At 51.8% G+C, this 24,459-nt stretch overlaps 7 protein-coding genes across 7 annotated transcripts; 4 read left to right on the top strand and 3 right to left on the bottom strand.

The window, feature by feature from the left end:
- Positions 1 to 603: 603 nt before the first annotated feature.
- NCS54_01437900 (Tyrosinase) lies at positions 604 to 3,063 on the bottom strand (the record flags this gene model as incomplete). Its single annotated transcript, XM_053159532.1, has 6 exons — positions 604 to 1,738; positions 1,790 to 2,190; positions 2,251 to 2,429; positions 2,491 to 2,596; positions 2,649 to 2,806; positions 2,856 to 3,063. The coding sequence occupies 6 exons, from the start codon at positions 3,061 to 3,063 to the stop codon at positions 604 to 606; spliced, it is 2,187 nt and encodes a 728-aa protein (XP_053015507.1).
- A 3,337-nt stretch (positions 3,064 to 6,400) lies between these two features.
- On the top strand, positions 6,401 to 7,707 carry NCS54_01437800 (Hypothetical protein; the record flags this gene model as incomplete). Its single annotated transcript, XM_053159531.1, has 4 exons — positions 6,401 to 6,615; positions 6,671 to 6,880; positions 6,934 to 7,120; positions 7,171 to 7,707. 4 exons carry the CDS (start codon positions 6,401 to 6,403, stop codon positions 7,705 to 7,707), a joined length of 1,149 nt encoding a protein of 382 aa, XP_053015506.1.
- A 292-nt stretch (positions 7,708 to 7,999) lies between these two features.
- On the top strand, positions 8,000 to 8,590 carry NCS54_01437700 (N-acetyltransferase domain-containing protein; the record flags this gene model as incomplete). Its single annotated transcript, XM_053159530.1, has 1 exon — positions 8,000 to 8,590. One exon carries the CDS (start codon positions 8,000 to 8,002, stop codon positions 8,588 to 8,590), a length of 591 nt encoding a protein of 196 aa, XP_053015505.1.
- A 575-nt stretch (positions 8,591 to 9,165) lies between these two features.
- On the top strand, positions 9,166 to 11,481 carry NCS54_01437600 (Hypothetical protein; the record flags this gene model as incomplete). Its single annotated transcript, XM_053159529.1, has 5 exons — positions 9,166 to 10,039; positions 10,091 to 10,630; positions 10,693 to 10,937; positions 10,989 to 11,317; positions 11,370 to 11,481. The coding sequence occupies 5 exons, from the start codon at positions 9,166 to 9,168 to the stop codon at positions 11,479 to 11,481; spliced, it is 2,100 nt and encodes a 699-aa protein (XP_053015504.1).
- Positions 11,482 to 12,821: 1,340 nt separating this feature from the next.
- On the bottom strand, positions 12,822 to 13,863 carry NCS54_01437500 (HET domain-containing protein; the record flags this gene model as incomplete). The annotated part of the gene is made up of 2 exons (XM_053159528.1): positions 12,822 to 12,868; positions 12,915 to 13,863. 2 exons carry the CDS (start codon positions 13,861 to 13,863, stop codon positions 12,822 to 12,824), a joined length of 996 nt encoding a protein of 331 aa, XP_053015503.1.
- Positions 13,864 to 14,467: 604 nt separating this feature from the next.
- On the bottom strand, positions 14,468 to 15,976 carry NCS54_01437400 (Protein kinase domain-containing protein; the record flags this gene model as incomplete). The annotated part of the gene is made up of 1 exon (XM_053159527.1): positions 14,468 to 15,976. The coding sequence occupies one exon, from the start codon at positions 15,974 to 15,976 to the stop codon at positions 14,468 to 14,470; it is 1,509 nt and encodes a 502-aa protein (XP_053015502.1).
- A 7,488-nt stretch (positions 15,977 to 23,464) lies between these two features.
- NCS54_01437300 (Hypothetical protein) lies at positions 23,465 to 24,362 on the top strand (the record flags this gene model as incomplete). Its single annotated transcript, XM_053159526.1, has 2 exons — positions 23,465 to 23,757; positions 23,807 to 24,362. The coding sequence occupies 2 exons, from the start codon at positions 23,465 to 23,467 to the stop codon at positions 24,360 to 24,362; spliced, it is 849 nt and encodes a 282-aa protein (XP_053015501.1).
- Between the last annotated feature and the right edge of the window lie 97 nt (positions 24,363 to 24,459).

Here is a 24,459-nt window from a genome sequence, read left to right as displayed (position 1 = left end):
ACACAAATGCCGAAAAGGTTCTCGCTACCCTAGAGGTACAGACGTTGTGAAAGGAATAGACAACATTGGCGCTGACTTGTCTACTCTAAAACCGTCACTATAGCACTTCTAGTATTTTCCAACTGTCTGTTTAATACATGGTTGTATGTCATAGGCTTCCAAACGAAGGATTGTGCCGACCGGCGTGCCGTACCTGTTCCGTCTATGGCGAAATAGCACGCCTTGGGGTCTTTATTGGCAACGGTAGGAAACATTACGGTTGTCGGCTGTTGAACCATATAGTTAATGGATTAACTGCATCGGTATATATCAAGGTATTTAACTTTTGTCGTCTACGATATTGATTCAACTTTCAACTGTAGTTGCAGTGAGGGCTTTTCTCTCAGCACCAAAACATGACGTCATCACAATGTTGAACAATAAGGCCTAAGCAGCCCATATAATCTCGTTGACGCCTGCTAGAGGCCGAATCGATTGGCATCCTACTAGGGATAGAAGCGAAACTATCACAGGTTGAACTGCGAATAAGATCACCATGGCTCACGGCCCTGATCCTTTTGTCCTTGCCGGTTAAGCGGCTTCAGTCTCCACAACTCGCCCCCTCTAACAACAGAATTTCTCCTGGCCCTCTGTAACTCCTGTTCCTTCTCCGCGGCCATTTCCTTCCCGGTTGGTTGTGATTTCGGGATACACCTTGATGTACTCGGAGTAGCTCGGGAACCCATTCTCAGTGTCGGGAAGCGTGACTTCATTGCTGACAACACCAACGAGCAGGCCCGCGAGGTCATCTCGACGGCGCCTGAGTCTCTGGCCATTTTGGTCAACGACTTCCCAGTGGAGGTTCTTCGTAAGATACGCCTTGACATCCTCTTCCTCAAGGCTGGGCAGCAGGCCGGCAAAGTAGCGCTCAGCTAGAGCAATGGTGAGGGGGATCTGGCCACTGATCTCAAGACCGGCGGCTTGGTCCTCCTTGCACTTGCCGCACGAAGTCTCTTCATCCTGGCCAAAGGGAGAAAAGGTTCCGACATGATACGGCGACACGACGTAAAGGGTAGTCGGCTCCTCCTCCGGCACATCGCCAAGGAAGACGTGGACCCCGTACTGGCCCGCGAGGGCGTGCTTTACCGCCTTGATGTTGACGAGCCACTCTAGGTAAGTTTGGCCCTTGACTAAGTCTGCCACTGAGCGCTCTTTGGGGATGGTGACCTTGGGAACCTCTAGGTCCGTGAGAATCGACTGCAGCTCTTTTGCAACGGCGGGCTTCGCCGCGTGAGCGAGAGACAGGGCAGTCAATGCGGTATTGGGTGCGTCGACCTTTTGGACCTGCCTAAGCCTCGCGGCGCGCTCCCTGAGCGTGGCATCTGGCTTCTCATTTCCTCCCCTCGCGGCCACGACCATGTTTGCCAGTGACCCGGATGGATAGAGGGAACGAAGCTGGTCCTTGATGCTTTCGCGGTAAAGGGCAAGATCAGCAAAATCCCAGTGCTGGGTTTCTGGGTACGCGTAGCCAAACGTTGCCGTATCCCGGACCTGGCTGGATTTCCAAAACTTATCCGGGCCAGGAACGGCCTTGTCTGCCGTCCTGTAGAATGGCAAGAGTGGTGTTTGGTTTCCCTCTTTGCCTCCCGTGGGTACGGCCCAGTGTCCATCCTCTGCTATCTGGGTTGTGACCCAGGCGTCTTCTTTGTCAGGATTCTCACGCAGGCCCTGCCAGATAGCGAGAAGGCGGTCGATGTTCCTTTGTAAACATCAGCCTCGTAGCCCTTGAGGTGCATCGCATGGGACGTACGTGTGATGGAGCCAGAAGATGGGGTCAAAAGCTGAGTAGGAGGTGCTTCCCATATGGCCAGATCTGTCGCCAGTACCGCCGCTGAGAGTGTGGACGGTGTTGTGGACATCTTCGAAACTTCCGAAGCCGCGGCCTTTCCTCACGGTCTCGTCTTGTCCCTTGCCCGGCTGCACAACTTCAGAGGGGACTTTGTTCAGACTTACCTGCTCGAAAAGCTCGTAGGATTGTAGAAGATAAACCACCCGCTCGCGAAGGTTGATCTCCATTTTCAAGCCGTCGTCGACCCCCTTGGTATATGGCGTGATGGATTCGATGAGGAGATCTCGCTTGCTCAGCGCTGTCTCTTGTTCCTCGGATTTGCCGCGTTGATGATAGCGAGTAGTTGTTGACAACCTGTCGACCTACGTAGCATCCAAATGTCAAGTTGATTCAAATGTGTTTGACGTGGTTCCATGGCTCACCTTGATATTCTCCTGTGTGCCTGGTTGAAACTTGTATGAATACAAGGGGTTGGGGATTTCGACGAGTTTGCCCGCCGGGAAGTTGTACTCCTTCCTTAGGCTATCTGGCATCTTGACTTGAACGACCTTGGAGCTGGAAGCCTCGGCGGGAAACACTGGGAGGTCTGGACGGGCCCAATCTGGTAATAATAGTGTTAGATGAATAGGTTCAGTTTAAACGGTGCCCGAAAGAGTACCAACCCCAAAATGGCATCCGGAATGCCTCGGCGGCGGCCACGTACTTCTCCCGGCCTTCTTCCGGGGTGAACTGCTTCGCCACATGCATCATGGCATCCCGGAGGACAGACTAAGCAATTGATTAGAAATTGACTGCACCGTTAGGTGTATAGAATACTTACCTCAAAAAGGGCCAAGTAGGGTCGATGCCAGGTAAGGAACAGAATAGAGGTATGAGTGCAGAATCCTCCAAACCCATCCTCTTTAGTCCTTTGTCTCTCCAGTTTGAGGAGCTCGGGATCATTTTCAGGCCATCCCTTGTATGGCAGACCATGAATGCCTAGAGACTGTCAGCTGCCATATATGCATGGAACACAAATAGTTTTTACCCGCGATCTGGAAGTACGACAGCAGCCTGTCCTGAGGAACTAGTTGGAACTGCCAGAGACCAAGCAGGTAGAGGTTCCACGCGTCCTCATTCTTCTTCAACTCTCGCAGTTCTTGGCGAATTCCGGGCTTCTGTCCAGGCTTGACGTCAATGCCTTTGACCACATAGGGCTCATTTGGACCAGGCTGGGGAGGGTTGAAGGGCGGCATCTTGAGAATACTGAGGGATGCCTTGAACTAAAAATTGCAGGAGAATAATCGCAGCCGAGTTTGGTAGACCATCAAGCACAGCAAGGGGACAGCGTTCCTCTTATAGGGTTTCTTCCCCTCAGCAATATGAAGTACATCAGCTCTGATGTGTCTCAAAGTTCAGGTGTGCCATTGTTTAGCTAGGAAAAGAGACTGTGGCGGCACTAGTGAACAGCACGCAGCCTGCCCATTGGTGATGTTCAAGGCGTCTGCTTGGAGGCTGAAGACAAGTACATAATATGACGGATGGCTTTTCTTGGCAGATACCACGTCGCGGACTGAATGGCAGCGGAGACCAGCTCTCATAACTGTCACCTGTGATACGGCTGTGTGTCTCAGAACTGCCTCCACCAGTCTGCGATCTAGACCGCGGTCCAGTGTCAGCCTACTTGTGTGATATCTGAGCACTCCAGCCCTGCCGTATCGTCTGAACATATTTGCGAGGAGCTATAGATCTATAAATATTGATTCTGGCTATCAACTGGCCATGGGGTTGGCTATGGTAGGCAGGGCCCCATGAACCAATACTGCTGCACCTGGATTGGCAAAGCCGAAGGTATGGCGGAGCTCTTGAGAGCCGTAGCTCCTAGTAAGTTCTGTTGAGCCAAGAGGAGAAGCAACTGCGGGGTAATGCTGATGAATGCTCAAGACCAACGCCAATCGAAACACGCATGTGATGTCTCATCAGAGGGTGAATTGCAGGACTTCCCGTGCCGTGCCGCAGCTATCACCAATATTTCAAGCATTAGTCTTTGGTCTGGCTATTTGGAAGCGCTGTGGCGGCTGAGTGGCTGACTGAGATGCTCTGAAGGAGAGAAAAGCCGCAGCCTTAACATCTTAAATGGCGGGCCATGACGGCGATCTGACAGATCTTATCAGTCTCGGCCGGGTATGGAGAGTCTTTGACCTTCCCTTCGGCTGGCCAAGGGTCTTTAACTGTGGCCAGATGCAGAAATAATCTACAGATGCAGGCAGCCCAATGAAAGATTGGAGAGCTTGTTGTCTGCGTGGAGTGCAACATTGCTCAAACCATTTGATCTCGCGTCTCTTCCGATATTCAGTGTGCTCCAAGTACAAAAAAGTGCCTTTATTTCTTCACCACTATTGGCGCGTGCTTGTCCATGCAAATATGTTGGGAAAATGTCGGGGCTGACCAAGTGATCGGCGCGCCGATGAGTCAAATGTCTCAAAGCCACAACGGGTGCTGTAGAATCGCGAGCCGGTGATGCACACAGCAGACGCGGCTTTGTACGAACAGTAACGGCTCATCCCTGAGGCACAATGTACGCCTCTTTCTCTCAGTGTGGTGGACTTGCATCTATACTGTCCTCATGGCTGACAAGCCCCCACGCCGAATCCTGGGTGCCAGGAAGCACTGTGTACGTACATTTGCATGTCTCAAGGCAGACGAGGAGACCGGAAAACAGGCCACGGAAGCTGAGACGTCACCTGTAAGAACGCACCTCTAACTCACTTGGATTTTCTGTCTTAGTTTCAAGATAAGAATCGTGGAAACATGTTGGATTGGACAGATTGCAGTCTCATCACTCGTCAGCGAGTTGAAATCAACTTCGCGTGGTAAACAACTCAGTACTTAGGTGTCGAGGACTGTGTCCCAAGTCCTAACACAAACTGGCGTTAATAGCTATCTTTGATTTTGAGTTATCCGGCGTCGGGTGATATATTTATTGCTTGTATGTGCCTGTTGTAGTTCCCTGAAGAACATGTCACTGGGAGAACATGATCAGCGGGGTCCAGGAGTTGCCATATGAGGGAAGATGCTCAGTAGTGTTGGTGAAGTTGCCAGGCGAGTGTATGTGTTGCGGCCAGTGAAGCACTAGGCCACTGTCCTGGAACACAGCTTTGAGAATGGTGCGACAGGTGATCATTTGGCGGTCGTCCGGCCGCCTAATCAGGATCTAATAGGGGTCAGAAAGGTCCCTACTTATGTTATAGGCCCGTTTCAAGTACTAGCTTGGGAAAGATAACAAGCCCCACGGAATCTGCTTGTGCTGGGGTGAGCAAGGCGGCATAGGAATGGCAGGACTAAGATTGGCGATGTATCAGTGGACAGACCGGAGCTATCAGTCAGTATCTTGATAGATGGGTGACTCCAGTGTGTTCGGTGTGAAGGACCTGCCCCGCGACAGGAATGAATAGAATATAGACTGTGGGTCAGATGTAGAAATATGGAAATAATTAGATAATCTAAAGAAATATTCGGAGTTGGCCTCCGAAAGAATCTACAAAGGCGATACTCGCCTGTCCCCAGGACGGCTTCGTCGGTTACAGCCGTAAATGGCAGAATCTTATTGCAGATCATGTCTACTCACTGGACAATTGCTGGAATATGGAGCCCAGGTATACTTCAAATGGGGAACCTTCAGACCACATTAGTCACGGGAACCTCTGTGATTGTCTTCTCCAAGCTCTTGTCTGTCTCTCCACGAGTTCGCATTGACAGGCAATGTACGCATACCTCAACGCAATCTTCGAAATGCTTGAAATGACTGATCCAGCCACCCTGACTATGACCTCGGAGTCGTTGCTCGTTACCTCGGCTCGCTTAAATACAAAGATGCTGTCAAGGTATCGAATTGGATCATCCGCGACGTTGACTGACTCAACACCACGGAGAAGGCGTCCACCCCGTGATTCACTAGCTCACTGTCAAAGCGCTAGAAATTGGTGCGGAATGCCGCCACAAAAGAGGGGAAAAGGCCCGATAATAGTTAGCCTCGGCCTGCCGAGCACGGCATTGCCCGAGAAGAGAAAGCATATCCGTCCCAACACATTGGGAGGTTCCCAGTTTTTGAGTCCAGATTCTTTCCCCTTGCTTGCCCCTGACCATGTGCAGATCATTGACCTTGCAGGAATAACGTCGATCAAACGTGTCTGCATTGCCGTGTGGCCCTCCGCAATGGGTTTCTTTCTTTGCACGTACCCATCCACACCATTCTCAAACCGCACCTCCTCACGCCAAGGTGGTAATATCCGTAATAATAACGGCCTTGGGAACTAGACTGGCAATTGTTGCACCAACTGAGATATCATAGCGTAAGGGGGCTTTGACCCTGATTCAAGATGTGTAGAATTTTCTCCCCGGCGCCAGACCGTTCCTGGTGCTCCTCCGCAATGTGGCAAAAACCAAAATCTCGGCGGGTCTTCCGAGCGTGTCAAAAACGTGGTTATAAACGTGGTCTGCCCGATGTCAGTTCCATGTGCTTGAACTTTCTCCTTTTGGGGGTTTCTTTGCTTTCTTTCTTTCATTCTGTGAGAAGACGTTGATTGTTGCACCATGGCCTCCACCAGTGACATCAAGATCGCCTCGCTGGCAGCCGGCTTTACGCTTGGCTTTGGCCTGTTAACCGTCTGGGAAGCCATCAAGCAGACACGTCGAAACCGCAATCCCCTAAGAAGCGCTTACATCTACATGCTTTGGGGAGAAATCGCCGCCAACCTCATCATCGCCATCATCGGTTGGATCTTTCTGGATGGTATAATATCTCCAACGTAAGATCTCCTACACCACCTGCTATTCCAGATGACATCACTGACCATTCTATAGCGTACCGGTCCTCTTTTTCATCTTGTTCTTCTGGGTCTTTGAGGTCCAGCTGCTCTTGCAGATCATCGTCAACCGAATCTCCATCATCGCCGAGCATCGATCTACAATTTTTAAACTCAAATGGGGCACGGCCCTCATCATCACTTGCATCAACATCGCCGTTTTTTGTATCTGGATACCTGCACACACGGTTCCTCCAGCAAGTCAACTGTACGTACCTCGCTTCAACACAAATACTGGGTTAAAGTGCTGAGTTATTGCAGCATTGTTCGCATCAACGAGTACTGGGATCGAGTCTCCAAAGTGCTCATCCTGCTGGTTGACGCCGGACTCAACTGGTACTTCCTCCGAACTGTTAAGAAGCGTCTTCTCCAGCAGCATCGTCTGAAGAAGTACGAGCCTCTCGTCGGCTTCAACGCAAAGCTCATGATTGTTTCCATCGCCATGGATGTGAGTAACTGGTGCTAATTACACCAATCGCAACCCGCTAACATCTATAGGGAATGCTCATCGGACTCATGTCACTGCCCAACCAAGTCGTCTATATCCAATTCCACCCCGTCGCATACATGGTCAAGCTCAACATTGAAATGTCAATGGCTTCGCTCATCACTCGTCTCGCCCGCGGTGAAAACGCCGACGATTACTACCCCTCAATGTCGCATTCCAACCACGGCACGAGCGGACATGATCCCAGCAACAATCGAACGGGAAACAACCCTTGGGCTCATGGAAATGGCGTTCAGATGACGAATAGGTCCAAGGTGGTTGCTGGAGATTCTGACGAAGAGGCTGGAGGCCCTATCAGCCGAGCTGGTCCTGGATCTGGTATTCATCGACGAACGGATATTGAAGTCAAGGTGGAGGCCGATACGAAGACATATAAAGTCAGGCGAGATGGGGGAAGAGGACGAGCATTGGATAGGGTCGAGGATGAGCTGCCACTGACCTCGGATACCGGGCATCCAAGGCAGGTGATTCAGATTCAGGAGATCGGTCGTGATCCCTCCATGACGAGCACTGATTCGGGACCTTGATAAAGAAGATAAAACAGACCCATACATACATAATAATAATCGAACCATACAAACATGCATGTCCATACGACAGATACTGGCGATGATAATAGCACCGAACAACCCCGCGTGAGGCTATTGACCCCGCATGTCAACTTGCCATTGACAAGGCGTGCCAAGAATTGGCTCACAAGAGTATCTTTAAACCCCAATGATACCGGGCTTGTGTAGGCTATATAAACCTCATACTTATCTCCTAGCCAAGCGATTATAATTGTCAGTTGACCCTGTCCATTAAACCTTATCGTCAACCATGGCCGGCGCCTCCACCATCACGATTGAACCGGGCTACCGTCCCGGTTTCCTCGCCAGGTGCCTCGAGATGCACATAGCTTTCTACCATCCCTCTGTTCACTGGGGTCTAGCTTTCGAAACATCACTCGCCAAAGATTTTGCCGAAATCATCGAGAGACTTGAGAAAAACCCCCACAATCAAGTCTGGGCTGCCGTCGAAAATCTTCCGCCAGACGAGAACCCTGGCGTCTTTACCCAACGCATAGTAGGGACTCTCCTGGTCGATTCCGAAAGCCTGAAGACTACTGGAGCAGCGCAGATACGTGGATTCATCGTGGATGAGCGAGTTCGTGGCCTAGGGATCGGAAAGAAACTCTTGGCGGCGGCTATGGAGTTTATCGAGAGCAACGGATTTGACAAGGCTACGCTCTATACGAGTGATACCCAGGACACAGCGGTTTATCTGTACAAGAAGGCTGGGTTCGTGGTCGAGCTGGATGAAGAGAAGATTGTGTGGGAGAAGCCACTGAGGGTGTTGCAGCTCACCTGGAAGCGGTCGCAGGTGGCGGACCGGGAGACCAATGGTGTTTCTGAGGACAAAAATAGCTAACCCTGGATCTATGATGGCTGAATGAGACCCTTGATTTCATCTTGTATGTGCTTATCTTCTGCAACTGGCCCAATCTGGACATAGATGTCCTGTGGGCCTGTGGTGAGCCTTGAAAGCCGTCAGAAGTTTTGACAGGTCACGGGTGGCAAACATATTACAACGGTGTAAAGAAAGTCAAATCGCTCACTCCCTCTTTGGTTGAAAAATGCTATCGCCTTGAACATTCACCGACTTCGCCCCTCGGCAATAGCATGTGAGGAGCATATTCACTGCCAAGAGCTGTTGATGTTGTGCTTTGACCGTCTCGATCGACTGTCCATCCCGGGACAAATCTCCCGGTGAGATCCAAAAACCATGGTTCGCATCAAAAAATATGCCGATCCCGTTCTGGGTTGCAGGGTCGGACAGATGTCATCATGTCATAACTCGCACGCGGGGTTCCCAATGGGTGTGGTCGGTCTGGCGGTGGCGCCATTCTTCGCCGTTTAACTCGTCCGCCCTTATCTTAGCACTGAGGGTTGACATCACAGAGGCTTTTTTGGATGGGTTTGATATCAAGCTCAACGTTGGGGATAATGGGGATTTTGGGGGTATTTAGAGCGAGTTTGCTCTGTTACTGTGCTTATCAAACTTTCTACAATCCTCGCCTTTCTTCGTCAGGAGCCCTCTCCCCTACAGCTGTAATGCCTGAATCTACCTCTTCAGCTGTCGATATCGATGGCGGCTCCAGAGGTCGCCGTCACTCGATACTGTCCGACTTCCTCCCTGGCAGTTTGACCTTCCCTTCGTCGTTTGTGGCTACAGCTCCAAGCGTCCAAGAAATTCTCAGCCGAGATATCGAGGACTGCTCCTCCGACGAAGAAGAAGAGGACGAAGAAGCTCATGTTGCCGCTGACGAGTCTGAATCGAGACACGTTGACTCTGTCGACGTCCAGCTAGCATTCCATCCCAACGGGGTCGCATACGGATGCGGCTTCTCGACCATTCCGCTTCCTGGCATAGATCTTCCCGTTCCCAACCCGCACGAGCAAGATGAATCTCTCCAAGCCGAGATTGACCTGCTCCGCGACAACGACATCCTTCCTCCGAAACACCCTCGAGCACGGAGAGCTAGCGTCGTCGAACGCGCATACCGAACCGTCTTTAGCACGAGAGTACAAGATCACCATGCTGCTGCCGAAGAACCCACTGAGGAGACTCGGCTACTACCTGAAGTGACAACAGGCTTCGAGAACGGACTTGCGACGCCGCCTCCAGACGAAATACATAAAAAATGGGAGCAAGCTGTGGCTGCACATGATATCGAGACCACCTGGCAGCGTGAGGCTAAGACGCTGGTACAATATGCGGCACCGTTGATTGCAACGTTCTTGTTGCACTACTCGGTGACTGTGGCTAGTGTGCTTACAGTCGGTCGTCTCGGAATGGAAGAGCTTGCAGCAGTAAACCGTGAGTATCAGCACCAAATATTCCCCATGTCAGACAGCTGAAAACAGCTAGTGGCCACGATGACGGCCAGCATCACTTATTACGTCCCCGTGCAAGGCCTTGCAACTTGTCTGGATACCCTTTGCGCCCAAGCTTACGGATCTGGCCACAAGCATCTCGTAGGTGTCCAGGCGCAGCGAATGACCTGGCTCCTTTGGATTCTAATGCTCCCCATTGCCGTGATCTGGTGGTTCTCGGAGCCAATACTCTCGGCTCTTGTTGGCAAGGGACAAACAGCAACGCTTGCCGCTCTCTATCTGCGAGTCTTGATCGCCGGTATGCCTGGAGTCGCGGCATTTGAGAGTGCAAAGCGTTTTGTGCAGTCACAAGGTCTCTTCCATGCGACGACTTACACACTGCTAATCGGCGCTCCCTTAAGTTTCCTGCAAAACTGGCTGTTCGTCTTTCGAGCTGGCTGGGGTTTTGCTGGAGCTGCAACGGCTATGGCAGTCACTCAAAACTTGTTGCCGATTCTGGTCATTTTTTACGTCATGCTATTTGAAGGCGGGCAATGTTGGAAAGGGTTCAGCTTGAAGGCATTCAGCAACTGGGGTAAGTTTAGCTCGTCTTTGATAACTCAGCGACTTGGAACTAACAAGATGCTCCAAAAACAGGCCCGATGATAAGGCTCGCCCTTCCTGGCATGATCATGATAGAGGCTCAGTTTTCCGTCTTGGAGATTCTAACCATTGCTGCTGGCCGATTCGGAACAGCTCAACTAGCAGCGCAGAGTGTCCTTGTTACGGTGACCTCTACGTCATTTAACATACCGTTTCCGTTGGCCATTGCAACATCTACTCGAGTTGCCAATCTGATTGGAGCGCATCTGAGTGATGCTGCCCGTACAACCGCAAGAGTGGTACGTTTCCATCTCATCCCTCACAAGTCCAGAACTAACATGCCCTCGTAGGCCATTGTCGCGGCCTGCGTAGTTGGACTCTTCAACCTGACAATATTCGTCACGCTTCGCAGACAACTCCCACGGATCTTCACAGAAGATGACGAAGTCGTCGATATTGCCTCACAGGTAATTCTCGTCTGCGCGTTGATGCAGATTTTCGATGCCATGGCGGCTGTCTCACATGGTCTTCTCCGAGGAATCGGCCACCAAGCTATCGGGGGCTACGCTAACTTGTTCTCCTATTATCTCGTGGCATTACCGATAGCATTGGGAACAAGTTTCGGTCTAGGTTGGAAGCTAGCCGGTCTCTGGGTCGGATTGACCGTCGGCCTTGCCGTGTGAGTTGAGACAACCCAATCAAAATGTCACGTCACTAACCACAGCTTCTAGGGTCTCGGGGATTGAAACTTTGTATCTCTACCTGACTGATTGGGAGACTGCTGTGGCTCAAGCTGAAGCTCGAATGAGATCAGAGACACGGAGGATGTCGGTTGTTGCATGAGTACCACTGCTAATTAGCCTGGGGCCCAAAGAAATTAAGCCATCTCAACTTCTAGTTGTGACCTTTTTTTTTTTGGCAGTGGAAGCAGAGAAATTACATTTCGAGCAGAATAATCATCATCACTGGACTAGCTAGAGAAGGTTCTTTGTGCCATGGTAGAAGGTCCATCTTGGGCGTCACCTGATCTCCATCCAACTTTATCGAATCACAATAGTCTCAGCCTGTTTCCCTCCCTTTTCCGCTAGCTGCTGAACCTGCTTTGCAGATCCCAGCCCTTGAATGAAGCAAGTTCCAACAAACTTATAATACTCGCCTGCCTGCCTGAGTACGGCGGGGCAATGCAACCCGTTCAGCACACACACCACATCGCCGGATTGGACGTGGAGAGGAAATATGCCGACATATCCGAGACTCGTTTCTGCCAGTCTCTGAGTCTTCCTAAAGCAGCTTCCGATGAGTCTCCTACTCGCTTCATCTACCGCGTCCCAGTCGGTCTTGACCGCAAAGGATTAGAATGCCACACGTTTTCCCTATGGTTCTTCGAGCACTCACCGGTAGTCCCCCCAACAATCGGTTCAGATATTCTGTCTTTGGACTTTGTTTTTGCGGATCAACTTCTGCTTTCCCGTCAGAGGCCTCGTCTTTGTAATTTAACGTGACCCAGCGAGCGAAGCCCGTGGCCTGTTTAAGGTCCGGAATGACAAGAGCTGGTTCACGTTCCCGGGTACCTGAGTCGAAATGAAGCATCGAGTGCAACGCAACCAGCGGGTGACATCCAGTCACGTATTCCTGGCGGCTTATTGCAAAATTCACGATCCAAAGGAGTATCCCTTGCAATGCATGGTCAGCCCCAGGGTGGGTAAAGTCGTCTCGCACGGGGCCCAGATCTTGGACCATGTCGAGAATTAGAACCGTGATCAGCATATCAGACCTGGCGAACTTGGGCTTCTTGCACGATGGAAGAAACAAATGATCGAAGTTGCCGAGACGGGAGAGGAAAACAGGCCGGCCCCCTCCATACCTCGTCTCCAGTCCTGGAAAATTTGGAGCCCAGGAGGGCGTTTCGGGGTACTCGTGCCATCCGTGGCCTACCCCAGCAAAGACAAGAAGTTCTAGTTCGCCATAGATCGTACCGAGTGAGCCTCGCCGACATGCTTTGACATACTCGACCATGAACTCACGGCACACCATCCCCACAGATGTATCGGCGCTGTAGTCTGGCACAAGTTCCAGGCAACTTAGACTCAGAAACCCATAGAAATAGTCCTTTGGATTGCTCGTCACTAGGTCGCAAGCCATGTACCAGTGCAATTCCGGTTGAACATGTGCATCCCACACTTTCAAGCATGATGATATAGGGTGACCTGCGGCGCGTCGTGCTTCAAGCCTAAACTCGAGTATAGAGTATATCAGACGGGAGATGAATTTTACACCTTCCCATTGCCTCGGATCTATGACTTGGGGCCTGACGATGGTAGGGTCACTTGTCAACCACTGGGTCCAGCGGGCCAAGTGATCAAGAGAGGCCAGAGATATAGAGCGAGTACCGCAGGCAAAGATGGGCTTTTTTGCAAGAGCTAACTCTTGAAAGATCCATACGCGAGTCCAATATGGAGGGGCGAATGTACCGAGGAGGTCGGATGCGCCGCCTGCGCCCTCGTCGATTCCTTCATAGAATGAAGGATACTTGAAGATCCATGCCAAATTGGGGCTTTTGTGGATTAGGCACTGTCTTTCATTATACTGTTGAAGACGCTTTTGATATGACGCTAGGGCTTCATTGACGCGCGTATTAGCATCCTGAGACTTTGTCAGGCTCTCTGTACTGCCAAAGTCTTTCTTTTCAGAACCTTTCTGCAGGTTGAGAGTGTCAAAGGCATCTTGGAGCTCATCGTCGTCGTCTGCGAATGAGCATTCTCGAGCTATAACACCGATCCAGTCTAAACCTCGATGAACCTGATCAATCGGTGGCCCCAGCCAGCAAATGACAATTTCCGCTTGCGAGTAAATGTCCTTCATAAAAGGAACTTGATGGTTCTTCTCGTTGGGGTCATCTTGATTGATACAGATCGCGTCTGCCCACAGCTTAGGGGCCACATTGGCATCCTCCAAGTGCTTGGGAGCATGCTCCAGTGCCGATGCGAGATTAGTCGTCACATTGACGCGTTCGCCGTTGACGAGTACGCTTTTGGTGATTGCAGGGTCACCCCAGGCGTAGGACAAGGCGCTGTACGCCGGCTCATCTTCAAGGCTGACGACTTCGAGCCTGCAGGCGATTTCAGGCTTGGTTGAAGTGATTTGGAGCAGTCGAATCTGGCGACCGCTCATGTGAAGATTGGCGTACAGCGAAGGCTTTTGAGGTGCAGAAGTCGGCGACGACATGTTGCGTTGCATGGCTGGGTGAGTGCCAAGGCCCTGGTCAGCTCGGGGTTTTACGGACCAGATTAAAATGTCAGTCGTCTCTTAACGGCTGTCGGCACATGGGTTTCGGTGCTTAAAGAACGACCTCGTCGTCCAAGTTTGAGAAGGATACCGGGTTGAAGTTGTTAGTTATGAAGGTGGGAGACATCAAATGCCACGACAACTGCACGAATGCCTGAGGCAGAGTACTCGCGCAAAAGTGTAGAAATGAGGCTGAGCCGTCGACAGGCAGGCTGACAGGCATCCTCGTGGGCTGACAGCCGGCTCCCTGGCCAAGTGAGCAGGCATAGCAAAGCACGAAATTGTAAAGAGTAGGTTTTGCCCGTTGAGAGGATGGACATTGGTTATAGGATACCTACCGACTCGGCCCGTGTTCCTTTTGTCTTGTCTTTGCTTCCCAGCAGTCCCCTGTCACTTGTTTTGTACTCAGGTACTAACTCACACATTACAGAAATAGAAATGTGTTAACCAGTTACACATTCCGTGAGAAGAAACAGTATGCTTTGACATACTCGCTCAGAAAAAAAATCGCCTTCTAACATGCTGATGCGCGCTCCATGCAACTCTAAACATAATTAGGAAAGCTTTCATCAACCAGCTCATGGAACCCCAGCGCTGCATCATTCGGGTTCTCCTCGAAATTATTCCCTTCTCCCATTCCCCCTTCTAAACATGTCAGACAAGCCACGATGAGATGAGACAGCGAAGTGCCCATCCTTGATGGAACTTCCTCTCTCGCCAACTTAACCATGACTTTTTGGGCAAGGACCGCAGCTGTCAGTTTTCTAAACAATCTGGCTGGATCCATGGTGCTTGATGTTAGACCCCCGACTTCCATCGCAGTATCTCTGTAACGCTGTGATATTTCGGGGGGGTCCTTGGAGCTGACAAAGGATTCCCACAGAGCTATCTCTAACAGAGTGACTCCAAGACTGTATATGTCATGGCCGAGGTTGTATCGAGCCTGGGGCTCAAGACTTTGTCGTTGGGGATGTCGGTAGATATTCTCAACCCAGTCGTTGACGCCCCGTCGGCTCGAGAGGTCATCGAAAGAGCGAAGCATGTACCAGTCTGTGAGAAACGGCACCCCTAGTTCCTCGCAGCCAAATCCGTTGACATGCTGGGTATTGTTGCTATTTCGGAAGAGTAGAATGTTTTCTGGTCGGATATTCTTGTGAACAAAGTTGGAGGTGTGAACGGAGAGGGCCGCACGGCAGAGTTCGTGGCACAACTCAAGCCTGCTCTCGAGAGGATAAGGTATCCTCCTTCCGTTATCAGTAGTGCCGATGATCTGGTTCAAAGGTCGAGGATCGTGAAGGTAAGATGGGATGCGGAAGAGTAGCTCGATGCCGTTTTTCTGCCGATAACCGATACATGCCAAAATGCCCCTATCGCATTTCGCCCTGCTGAGCCTCGAGGCCACCCGGGCTACTGAAATCTCATCAATCGGTAGAGGGCGTCTTTCAACGAGAATATTGATCGTGCTAATCCCACCACCGTGGTTCTTGAACTCCCCCTTTCCAACAAATAGGCGACGAGAGTTGGGAACCGGTGATAAATGTTCGCCATCGCCTTTGCTGAAAATCATAAGCTGATCGCTAGAGAGTAACAAGTCTCTGTGAGTGAGACTCTTCTCTTTCTCAATCAACTCAATCAATTGCACGAAATCCTCTTGCCAGCGATGAAACTTCTTGGCCGCCCTGGTAACTCTCCTCTCACCGACCGTCGAGAAATAAAATCTCTTCAGCGACCCATCCTTGTCGTAAAGCCTCTCAATAGCTGCTGAAGTCTCAACCACACTCTCCTGCAGGCGCTGCAAGTAATCGTGCAAGCTGTCCTTGAACTTTGGGTTGAGGTCCTCGAGCCGGCTTGCCCACTCGGCAAGGCTGACATCGAGAGTCAACTTGCCCTGACCAAGATCTCTCGCAAAAACTGAAATCTCTTGCACTATCTTCGGTGCATTCTTGTACTTTCTCCCCATGTCAGCGAGGTAGTCGAGGCTTTTGGTGACGGTCTTGGCGAACTCAGGAATGGCGATGCCGACGCCAACGGCTGAGAGGATGAGTTCGGCCATGTTATTCCCTAGCGATTCGTAAATGACATTCCCAGGTTGAAAATTGTGGTCGAGCCCGAAGAAAGGAAAAGAGTGAGTAGGAGGCCTTAAGGAGGCGAAGCAGTGGCCGCGTCAGAGCTCGTTGAGGGGAATTCAGCCCAAGACAGCCAAACAGCGAAGGATCAGTGGTCACATGACCCGGAGATGTGAGGGGGCAATGCTCAAGGCAGACTACCTACAACCCCTGGTGATCATTAGGTAACTATAATGAATTGTAAAAATCCCAGGGATAACTATCCTTTCTCTTAACTCTAAAAGCTTACCTCTTGCCAATCACGGATGTGGCTAGTTGAAGTGAAAAGTGTCGCGTTTCGCGTCTGCGCCACTTCGTCACTGTTCATAGCCACTACCTCACGGTGCTACCCTAGAGCAGCCCATCATCGACAGAATTGCCGCATCTTAGGCAATTATATGCGACAAGATTTTCTAAAGAATGAATGCATATGTTAATCATGATTTCCTTTAAAGGCCCTGCTATTTTTAGGTCCTGAAATTATCACAGACGCGTCCTGTTGATAAGATGTTAGAACTGGAGATATGTATCGCACCACGCACGCTCCAAAAACTTCTGAACATACTGCTACCAATCCCGTGGTTCTCATCACGTGGATAGTCACGTGTAGATTAACACCCTATCGCCTAAACTTCGCCTTATCAAGCCCACGCAGCTAAAGGCTATCTCGTGATAGCCTCATTATGGCGCCAATTACGGCACCAATTGAGCCCTCGATTATGGGGTCAATTACAGCATCAATTATAGCAAATTTTAGGTCTTGGTTGAACTCGCGGGATGGCATTATTCATTATATGGCATCAAGGCAGTTACCTGTTATTTCGACTTCCAAATCTTCCACCCCGACTCCTTCATCTTGGTAACAGGCTCCAAAATCCGTATCGCCTCCTCAGATCTTGGTTCTTGTTTGGCAATGTCAAGAGGCGTCAACCCAAACAGATCCCGCTCATTAGGATCAGCGCCATACTCCAGCAACGCCTCAAGAATTTCTTTGTCCCCAGCCGCCGCCGCACTATGCAGAGGTGCTCGCCTGCCGTCCCAAATATCTGTCCTCGCGCCGTTTTCAAGGAGAAGTCGTGCTGCCCCTTGACGCGAGTATGTTGATGCTATGTGGAGGGCTGTCCCTCCCTCGAGCCAGTTGGAATTGACGTCTGCGTTGTGCTTAAGGAGCAGCTGGATGCCATCTAGCCAGCCGATGTTGACGCAGTAGGACAGGGGGTTGCGGAACTTGGTGCATATGCCACTCTTCTTGCCGTTGTTGACGGTGGGAGGGTACACGTTTGGATCAGCTCCATTCTGAAGGAGGATATCCATGAGGTGCTCGTTCTGCTGGATAATTGCAAAGTGCAATGCCGTCTTTTCCGCATTTGCGGTGGCAGGGTTGATTTCTACTTTCTGCTGGATGAGAAACGTTGCAGCCTCGATGTGTCCTGCGTCGACCGCCAGCAAGAGAGGTGTCATCTGCTCCTTGTTTGTTGATGCAGTGTCTGCTCCGTAAAAGTGTAGGACTTGCATGACCACCACATGGTCTCTGAAGGCTGCGAGATGCATAGGCGTTGATCCAGTTTCGGGTTGCACAGCGTCGAGTTTCGCACCTTTCTGGATCAACAGTTCAGCTAGCGAGTCGTATCCATGCACCGCGGCAGTGTGCAACGGTGTGTTGCCATTGTTGTTCGTCCCAGTAATGTCGGCGCCTTCCTCTAAGAGAACCTCCGCGATCTCTCTGAAGCCATAGAGGGCAGCGATTTGCAGCGCGTCGTCACCATCTTTGTCGCGAGCGTGTAGGTCGGCCTTGTGCTCCAGAAGAGCCTTGACAATAGACTTCCAGCCGTGGGAGGTAGCAGCTCGGAGGGCGTTCCAGTCTTCACCGTCGCAGGCCTCTACATCAGCGCCATACTGGAGGAGCATCTTGATCGTTTCGAGCAAGACCTCTTCAGACTCCTCGACTGCGGAAAGTGTCTCAAGAAGAGGAGTAGACTTATCGTTGCAGCGCTGGTTCGGGTTGGCTCCCGCTTTCAGCAATGCTTCCATAACCTCGAGTTCACGTTCGCTCGTGGCGTGAAACAAGGCTGTCGATCCATCCTGGCTAGAAACTTCGTCGACGGTGGCACCAGCTTCGACCAACGCCTCAACCACGGCCAAATGACCGTTTTCCGCGGCAAGCGAGATAGGACTGTTGCCCTCGTTAGACATTTTGTTCAAGTCTGCTTTCGATTGAATCAAGACGTTCACAACCTCGAGCTCTCCTGCCGATGCCGCAAAGTGAAGAGCGGACCAGTCATCCTCGTCCCCTCGATCAACTGCAGCCCCATGGGACAAAAGCGTTTCCACAACGTCGATCAACCCATCCTCGGCAGCTATGTGTAGCGCTGTCCTTTGGGTGCCGTCACATGTCTCTTGATCAACGTCTGCATTGGTCTCGGAAAGCAGCTGACGCACGAACTCCCCATGTCCATTGAGCGCGGCAGCATGGATGGGCAGATATCCATCTGATCCTTCAAAATCGATTGTCCAACCGCAGATGCCCGTCAGAGGCCGGATGTAGTCGGTGAGACCTTGATTGGCAGCCTGTCTCAGGGCCTTGGCTAGCTCGTCGCGTCCGCTTTTAATGGTGTTCGGCTCCGAGTTTGACCGTTGCACCATTGTCTTGCCATATCGTCTCTTTGTTTGTGACTCCCAAAAGTCTGCCAACCGCTGAAGTAGGTTGAGGTTTTGGTGTGCCACCGCCGCCGCCACAGTCTTGTCAAAATCGGCCGGGATCATCGTGCTCGAACTCTCCAGCATACTCTCGACCATAGTCAGACTGCTTTTCCCATCGCAAGTCGAGTCATCCGTATCCTCAGCTTTTGAACCGTCATCGCGGGGTATATAGTCTGGCGTTATTTCGATCCGGGGCACCGAAGGGGCATGTCGTGAGTCGTCAAGCTTCCCTAGGAGGGCACCAGTCACCCTCACGAGTCCCTTCACAGCCGCGATATTCAGCGCGGTAATTGTGGAACCATCTTGCATCATCCAAGTAGTTTGAGCTCCTAGGTAGACGAGCTCCGCGGCTAGTCCCTCAAATCCTCTGTTAAGCGCGAGTAAGAGCGGCGTGGTCTGGGATTGTTTCGATGCCCTGTCATTGTCTGCGCCTTTGCTGACCAGTAGGTGGAAGGCGGCTGACTGATGACAAGAGAGGGCGACATGCAACGGCGTGAAACCATAATCGTCGCGTGTGGGCTCGTTAATGTTTGCTCCGGCCGCGAGCAGTGCTTCCAACGCTTCCGTTGCTCCTCGAGCCGCAGCGATGTGAATCGCCGTCAGCATCCAGGGCGGCTGATCACTCTCTACCTGTCCCGTCTCAAAGTTGTGGTACACCTTTGATGTCCAAAGCATGGTTTCCTTCCCTCTCTGGAGGAGCTCCCGAACAACACTAACGTTGTCAGTGGCGACAGCGTCATGCAACGCAGGCCATCCGAGGTCATTAAGGGCCGTAACATCAGCCCCATGTTCCAGAATCAGGAGAGCAACCTCGGGGTTTCTATAGGCAGCCTCATGAAGAGGCGTCGATATGGTAGGGTGCCCTTCTCCCTTTGGCTTGGGCAGCTTGAATGCCCGCGAGGTCAGGTCGGGGAATGTCGATATCACAAGACTGACGCAGGCTGCGCTTCCTCCAACAATTGCGAAGTAGAGCACCCAGCTCTTCGAGTCCATGTCTAGGTCCGTCATCTTCTCTAACAAGAACTCCAGGTGCTCTCGTTTGCCGTTTGCCGCAGCAATGTCCAGGGCATTCATGTTGTCGGTCGCTCTGCGATGTGCTGAGTCAATCGCAGCTGGGTATAACTTGAACAGCTCCTCCACGGCGCTCACCGTGCAATGCACGACGGCATTGTGAACCACGGTTTCGTTCACATCTGCCAGGGTAGTAATTTCAGCGCCGTGCTCTTGCAGCAACTTGAAACGAGCTTCGTGGTCACCATCAGCTGCGGCAGCAAAGTCCAAGGCAGTGCATCCTTTCTTGTTACGGACATTCACGTCAACACCTGCTTGGAGCAACATCTTCATGACGCTAATACTGCCTTGAATGGAAGCGTGCATTATCGAAGTGCTGCCCTCATCGTCTAGTGCGTGGACATCTGCTCCGTGTTCGAGAAGTATCTCAGTCATCTTTTCGTTGGACGGTGAGCCTTGCCACACGGAAAAGTCGAGAGGGGTACATTGTCGGTTGTCTCGAGCATTGACATCGGCACCCGCTTTTACGAGGAGCTCAACTGCCTGTTCTTTTGTCTTGTCATCGGCCGAGGACTCGGCCATTAGATGCAATGCAGTGCATCCATCGTCGTCGGTGGCTTTGGTGTTGACTCCTTTGTCCATGAGTAGCTTCATGGCCTCGAGATCACCATTCGCAGCTGCTAGCAAGAATGGCGATCGGCCTTCGAAGCCTGGGAACTCTCTCGCAATGTCCCGGTCTAGCAGTTTTCGTAGGATCCTATGGTGCTTGGAAAAGGCCGCGTCGCTGAGAACTCGCTGAAGGGGAAGCTCTTGGTCCTTGGCTCGATTGTTATCTGGGCTAGTATCGATGCAATCAAGAAGGATGATCTTGATCGCTTCTTCTCTTGTCCAGGATATGGCGTTTAGAGCAATCGGCATTCCGTTTGCCGCCAAGCGCGCTCCAACGCCTCGTTCGATGAGGAGCCTGATGATGCTCTCCGACAGTCCCATCTTGACGGTGAGGATAAGGGGATTGAGAACGTCAGCCCCGAAAGTCAGTGAGGGATCGGCGCCAGCTTCCAGCAGCTTCTTGATCATCCACTCATCGCCCAGTATCGCTGCAATCATCAGGGCGCTGATCTTGAGCTTTGGAGTTGTGTTGAAAATCGCTGCAGCGTTTATGTCAGCGCCGGAGTTGACGAGAAGATCCAGGACGCCTCGGTTACGCTGTAGAGTGGCATGGTGCACGGGCGTCATGAGGAGATCAAGGGCCTGCTCTCCATCCGGATGCCTTATTCCTAGAGAGGACATGAGGCCGAGGATCTTGTTGTACGCCTCGAAGTTGTTTTGCGTGAGGCGGTCGATTTGATGTCCACTCTGGTCCCGGAACCACACCTTTGATTCGATAGATGGCCCCTGTCCGATGAGGAGCCTTACCACGTTCCAAAGACCATGTCTGATGGCCCATCTGAATGCAACTTCGGTCGAGAAAGAAGGACTTGAGGCATCGAACCCACCGAGTTGGAGGAGAGTCACAATGCCATGTTGACGAGCTGCTAGTGCTTCATTCTTGTGACTTGGCTGGTTCAACGCCTGCATTCCAGCCTTGTCCTTCATTGGCCAGGCAAATGTTTTCCCAAGAGACTCTGCAAAGGGCCTGCTGTCGATCCAGAAGTTCTGCTGGCTTGAGATCTGAACATGGACGACGGGCCTCGTGGAGAACTCTGTGAAGGACCTGACACCTTCGAAGAGTTGTTGGTCAAGCAGTCCGATGGTTGAAGGATTGGCCGTTAGCGACTCGACCATCTCTCCTGGTGTGGTTGCCCTGTTACCGCAACATCGCGACGCCCATTGGAACAATTCGCGCGCATCGGGTCGGTGGGAAGGTTCTCTGGATAGGCATCTCCCGATGAAGCCTCGTACACTGTCGGAGTACACGGCCGGTATTCGCTGGAAGTCTGCCTTGATGCTATTCAGGAGTAATTCGAGGGTGCAAAGTTCGTATACGATGCCTGTGCGAGTTAGCGATGACTCTGTGGCGTTGGGGGAATCATGGCTTACATCCGAGAGAATAGACGTCGGAGTGCTTAGTCCACTTGACCCGACCAGTGGCCTCGTTGTCGACAATCTCCTAACTTGGATTAGAGTCTGAGGACCATCCTTGGCAGAAGAGGTCACTAACTGGTGCAAGATATGGTCGCGTACCAGCAAACGTGGACAGAGTATGCTCCAGGTCCATAAACTTAGCAAGACCAAAGTCACCAAGCTTGACCACGAGAGGACCGTCGGTGGAAGAGACGAGAACTAACGCCGAATGTTATCAACGCTCTTCGAGTCGTTAAGGGAGTTGGATAAAGCCTACCATTTGCAGGCTTCAGATCGCGATGCAGAACTGTGCGAAAATTGGGAGTCATGGACGAGTCCATCTCCCCTCCAGTTGGATTCCATCCAAAGTGGCAATACGTCAGTGCCGATGTTAGCTGGAGAATGATGCTCCATAGCGCGGGTTCTGGGAGGTGGGAGTCTGGCTGTTTGCTGTATCTCAATCAGCCATCGAGGGTAATGGGTTGGCAGGTCGTCGGATCGAACCTCCGTGCCCGTATCCAGTCTTTCAGGTTTCCTCCGCGACATAGTTCCATGTATATCTTGGCCTCCTGGTCGGTGCGTTCAAAGTCGACATACTCGACAATGTTGGGATGGTGCAGGACTCGAAGGACTTCGTACTCATGTTTGGCATCGTTGACGGACGGATCGTGGGGACTCTGGACGACGGTAATGACTTTACAGGCGAATTCCTTTGGAAGAGGTTAGCGATGGCTTGCCGGGCTGGGCTAGGCTGCCGTGTCTCACCTTCTGGTCCATCCGTCTCTCGACCTTCTTCACGACACCAAACCTCCCCCGCCCGATCGTCTCGATCTCATCGTACTTGCACGAGGTCGCGTAGTCTGCCATCGGGACAAGCTCTCGAGGTCTTGACATTTGCTGATTGCCTCGAGGGCCAGCATGTTGTTATTAGGTAGCGACATTGCCAAGCTGGAGGGGTAGGCCTCGAATTGCCATCCTCGCACACAGCCACGTCACGACAGCCTCGTTTCCTTTGCGCGCTGGGCATTCTCAGCGGCTAAACGGAGCGTAACTTGTATTTTCCGGGCTGGGCAAGGTTGATTCTGCATCGCTTCGCCATTTCGAGGTAGGATTGGGATGCTGGCTCGATTGAAAGCGAGGTCACAAGTGTGGGATCGTCGGGCTGGGTTGGGGGCCGTTTATACGGCTTCGTTCGTGCCTGCCGCGACTGGGCTTCACCTGTGTGACGCACCTGCCTCAGCACAAGATACGGCGATTGCATATCGGGGATAAGAAAATGATGCTCCTATTACCGAACGACTCATCTAATTGAGAATCAATTCAAGATTAACTTTCCATGATCGCCTTTTCCCCCCAGCTAATGCTCCATCTGTCCGCCCAAGCTACCATCCCAGCCCCTTGATACAGCCCTCATCTCCAACTTCGCCCGGTGGCTGGTACCCCTGTCCTGCATCTCAGCCCATGGATGCATCATTGGCCCCCAAGCGGATAACGATGCCGATCGTTCCCTGTCGTACGACGTCTCATTGGCGTACAAGCTCAGGGATCATGTCTTCTTGTGTAGCCGAAGGGGCGTGCACGAATTATTTCTACTTCCATCATCCCCATGCGAGCGGACCGCATAAGTGACCGTGGATATTCACCTTCTTCCAAAGGAAATCATGACATCACAGGTTCCGGCGCTCACAACAACCTTTACGCCTGCCAAGACATGTTCGCAGTATTACAAGTATAGGTATACGGGCGATAAGGTCCAATGTCTTGACAACAGCGGTGAGCCCAGCGCGTGCACGTACATGCAGCTGGGACCTTCGCAGAGCGAGGCGGACTGCTTCCCTAGCAGCTTAGAACTGGATTCAACCTTTTATTACTCCCCCGGTATATGTCCTAGCGGATTCGAGATTGCGTGTAGTTCGACGTCAGGTGGCGAGACTAGAGCGACATGCTGTCCAAGGTGCGAAGGCACGGTTGTCGATTGAAGAAGGTGATGCTGACAGACCCAGCTCATTCTCTTGCCAAACAGAGACAGGCTGGCCTTGGTACACAACTGATCTCTGCACCATCGTGATCCCAGATACAGTCGACGTAATCTTTTCCGTGTCGACCGTCGGAGGAGACTGGGAAAAGTCAACTGCCAAAGGAGCTGCAGCCAACGCCATTGGCATTCCAATCCGATGGCATTCCTCCGATTTTGCATCCACCACGTCCGATAGCTCAGCTGCTGAGGCCTCTGCAACTTCTGGAACTTCTGAAGCCGGCACTGCGGAAACCGGTAGCGCGACTGAAACGTCTTCTCCGTCAGGTGGTGGGGGATTGAGCACTGGAGCCAAGGCGGGCATTGGAGTCGGCGTTGGAGTTGCGGCTTTGGCTGGACTTGGTGCCTTGTTATGGTTTGTGCTTCGAGCGAGGAGGGCCAAGCAGGCCAATGCTGCAGCTGGAGGAGAAGGGTTTAAGGGGCCTCAGCAGCAACAGCAAGCATGGGAGCTCGATAGCTACCAGCCTATACCACCAGCAGAGCTACCATCCGAAAGTGCGGGCCATGGGGGAAATCGGTCTTAATGAAGGACCTCTTGGTGTTGGACCTATTTCGAAGTTAATGATATCCATGGCAAAGGAAGAAGCAGGAAAAGAGCCAGGTAACAAGGAATTGGAACCC

This window comes from Fusarium falciforme, chromosome 12 (assembly GCF_026873545.1).
Source record: "Fusarium falciforme chromosome 12, complete sequence".
NCBI classification, from domain to species: domain Eukaryota; kingdom Fungi; phylum Ascomycota; class Sordariomycetes; order Hypocreales; family Nectriaceae; genus Fusarium; species Fusarium falciforme.
The sequence above is the reverse complement of the archived record's forward strand: the minus strand, read 5'-3'. Positions and strand labels throughout refer to the sequence as shown.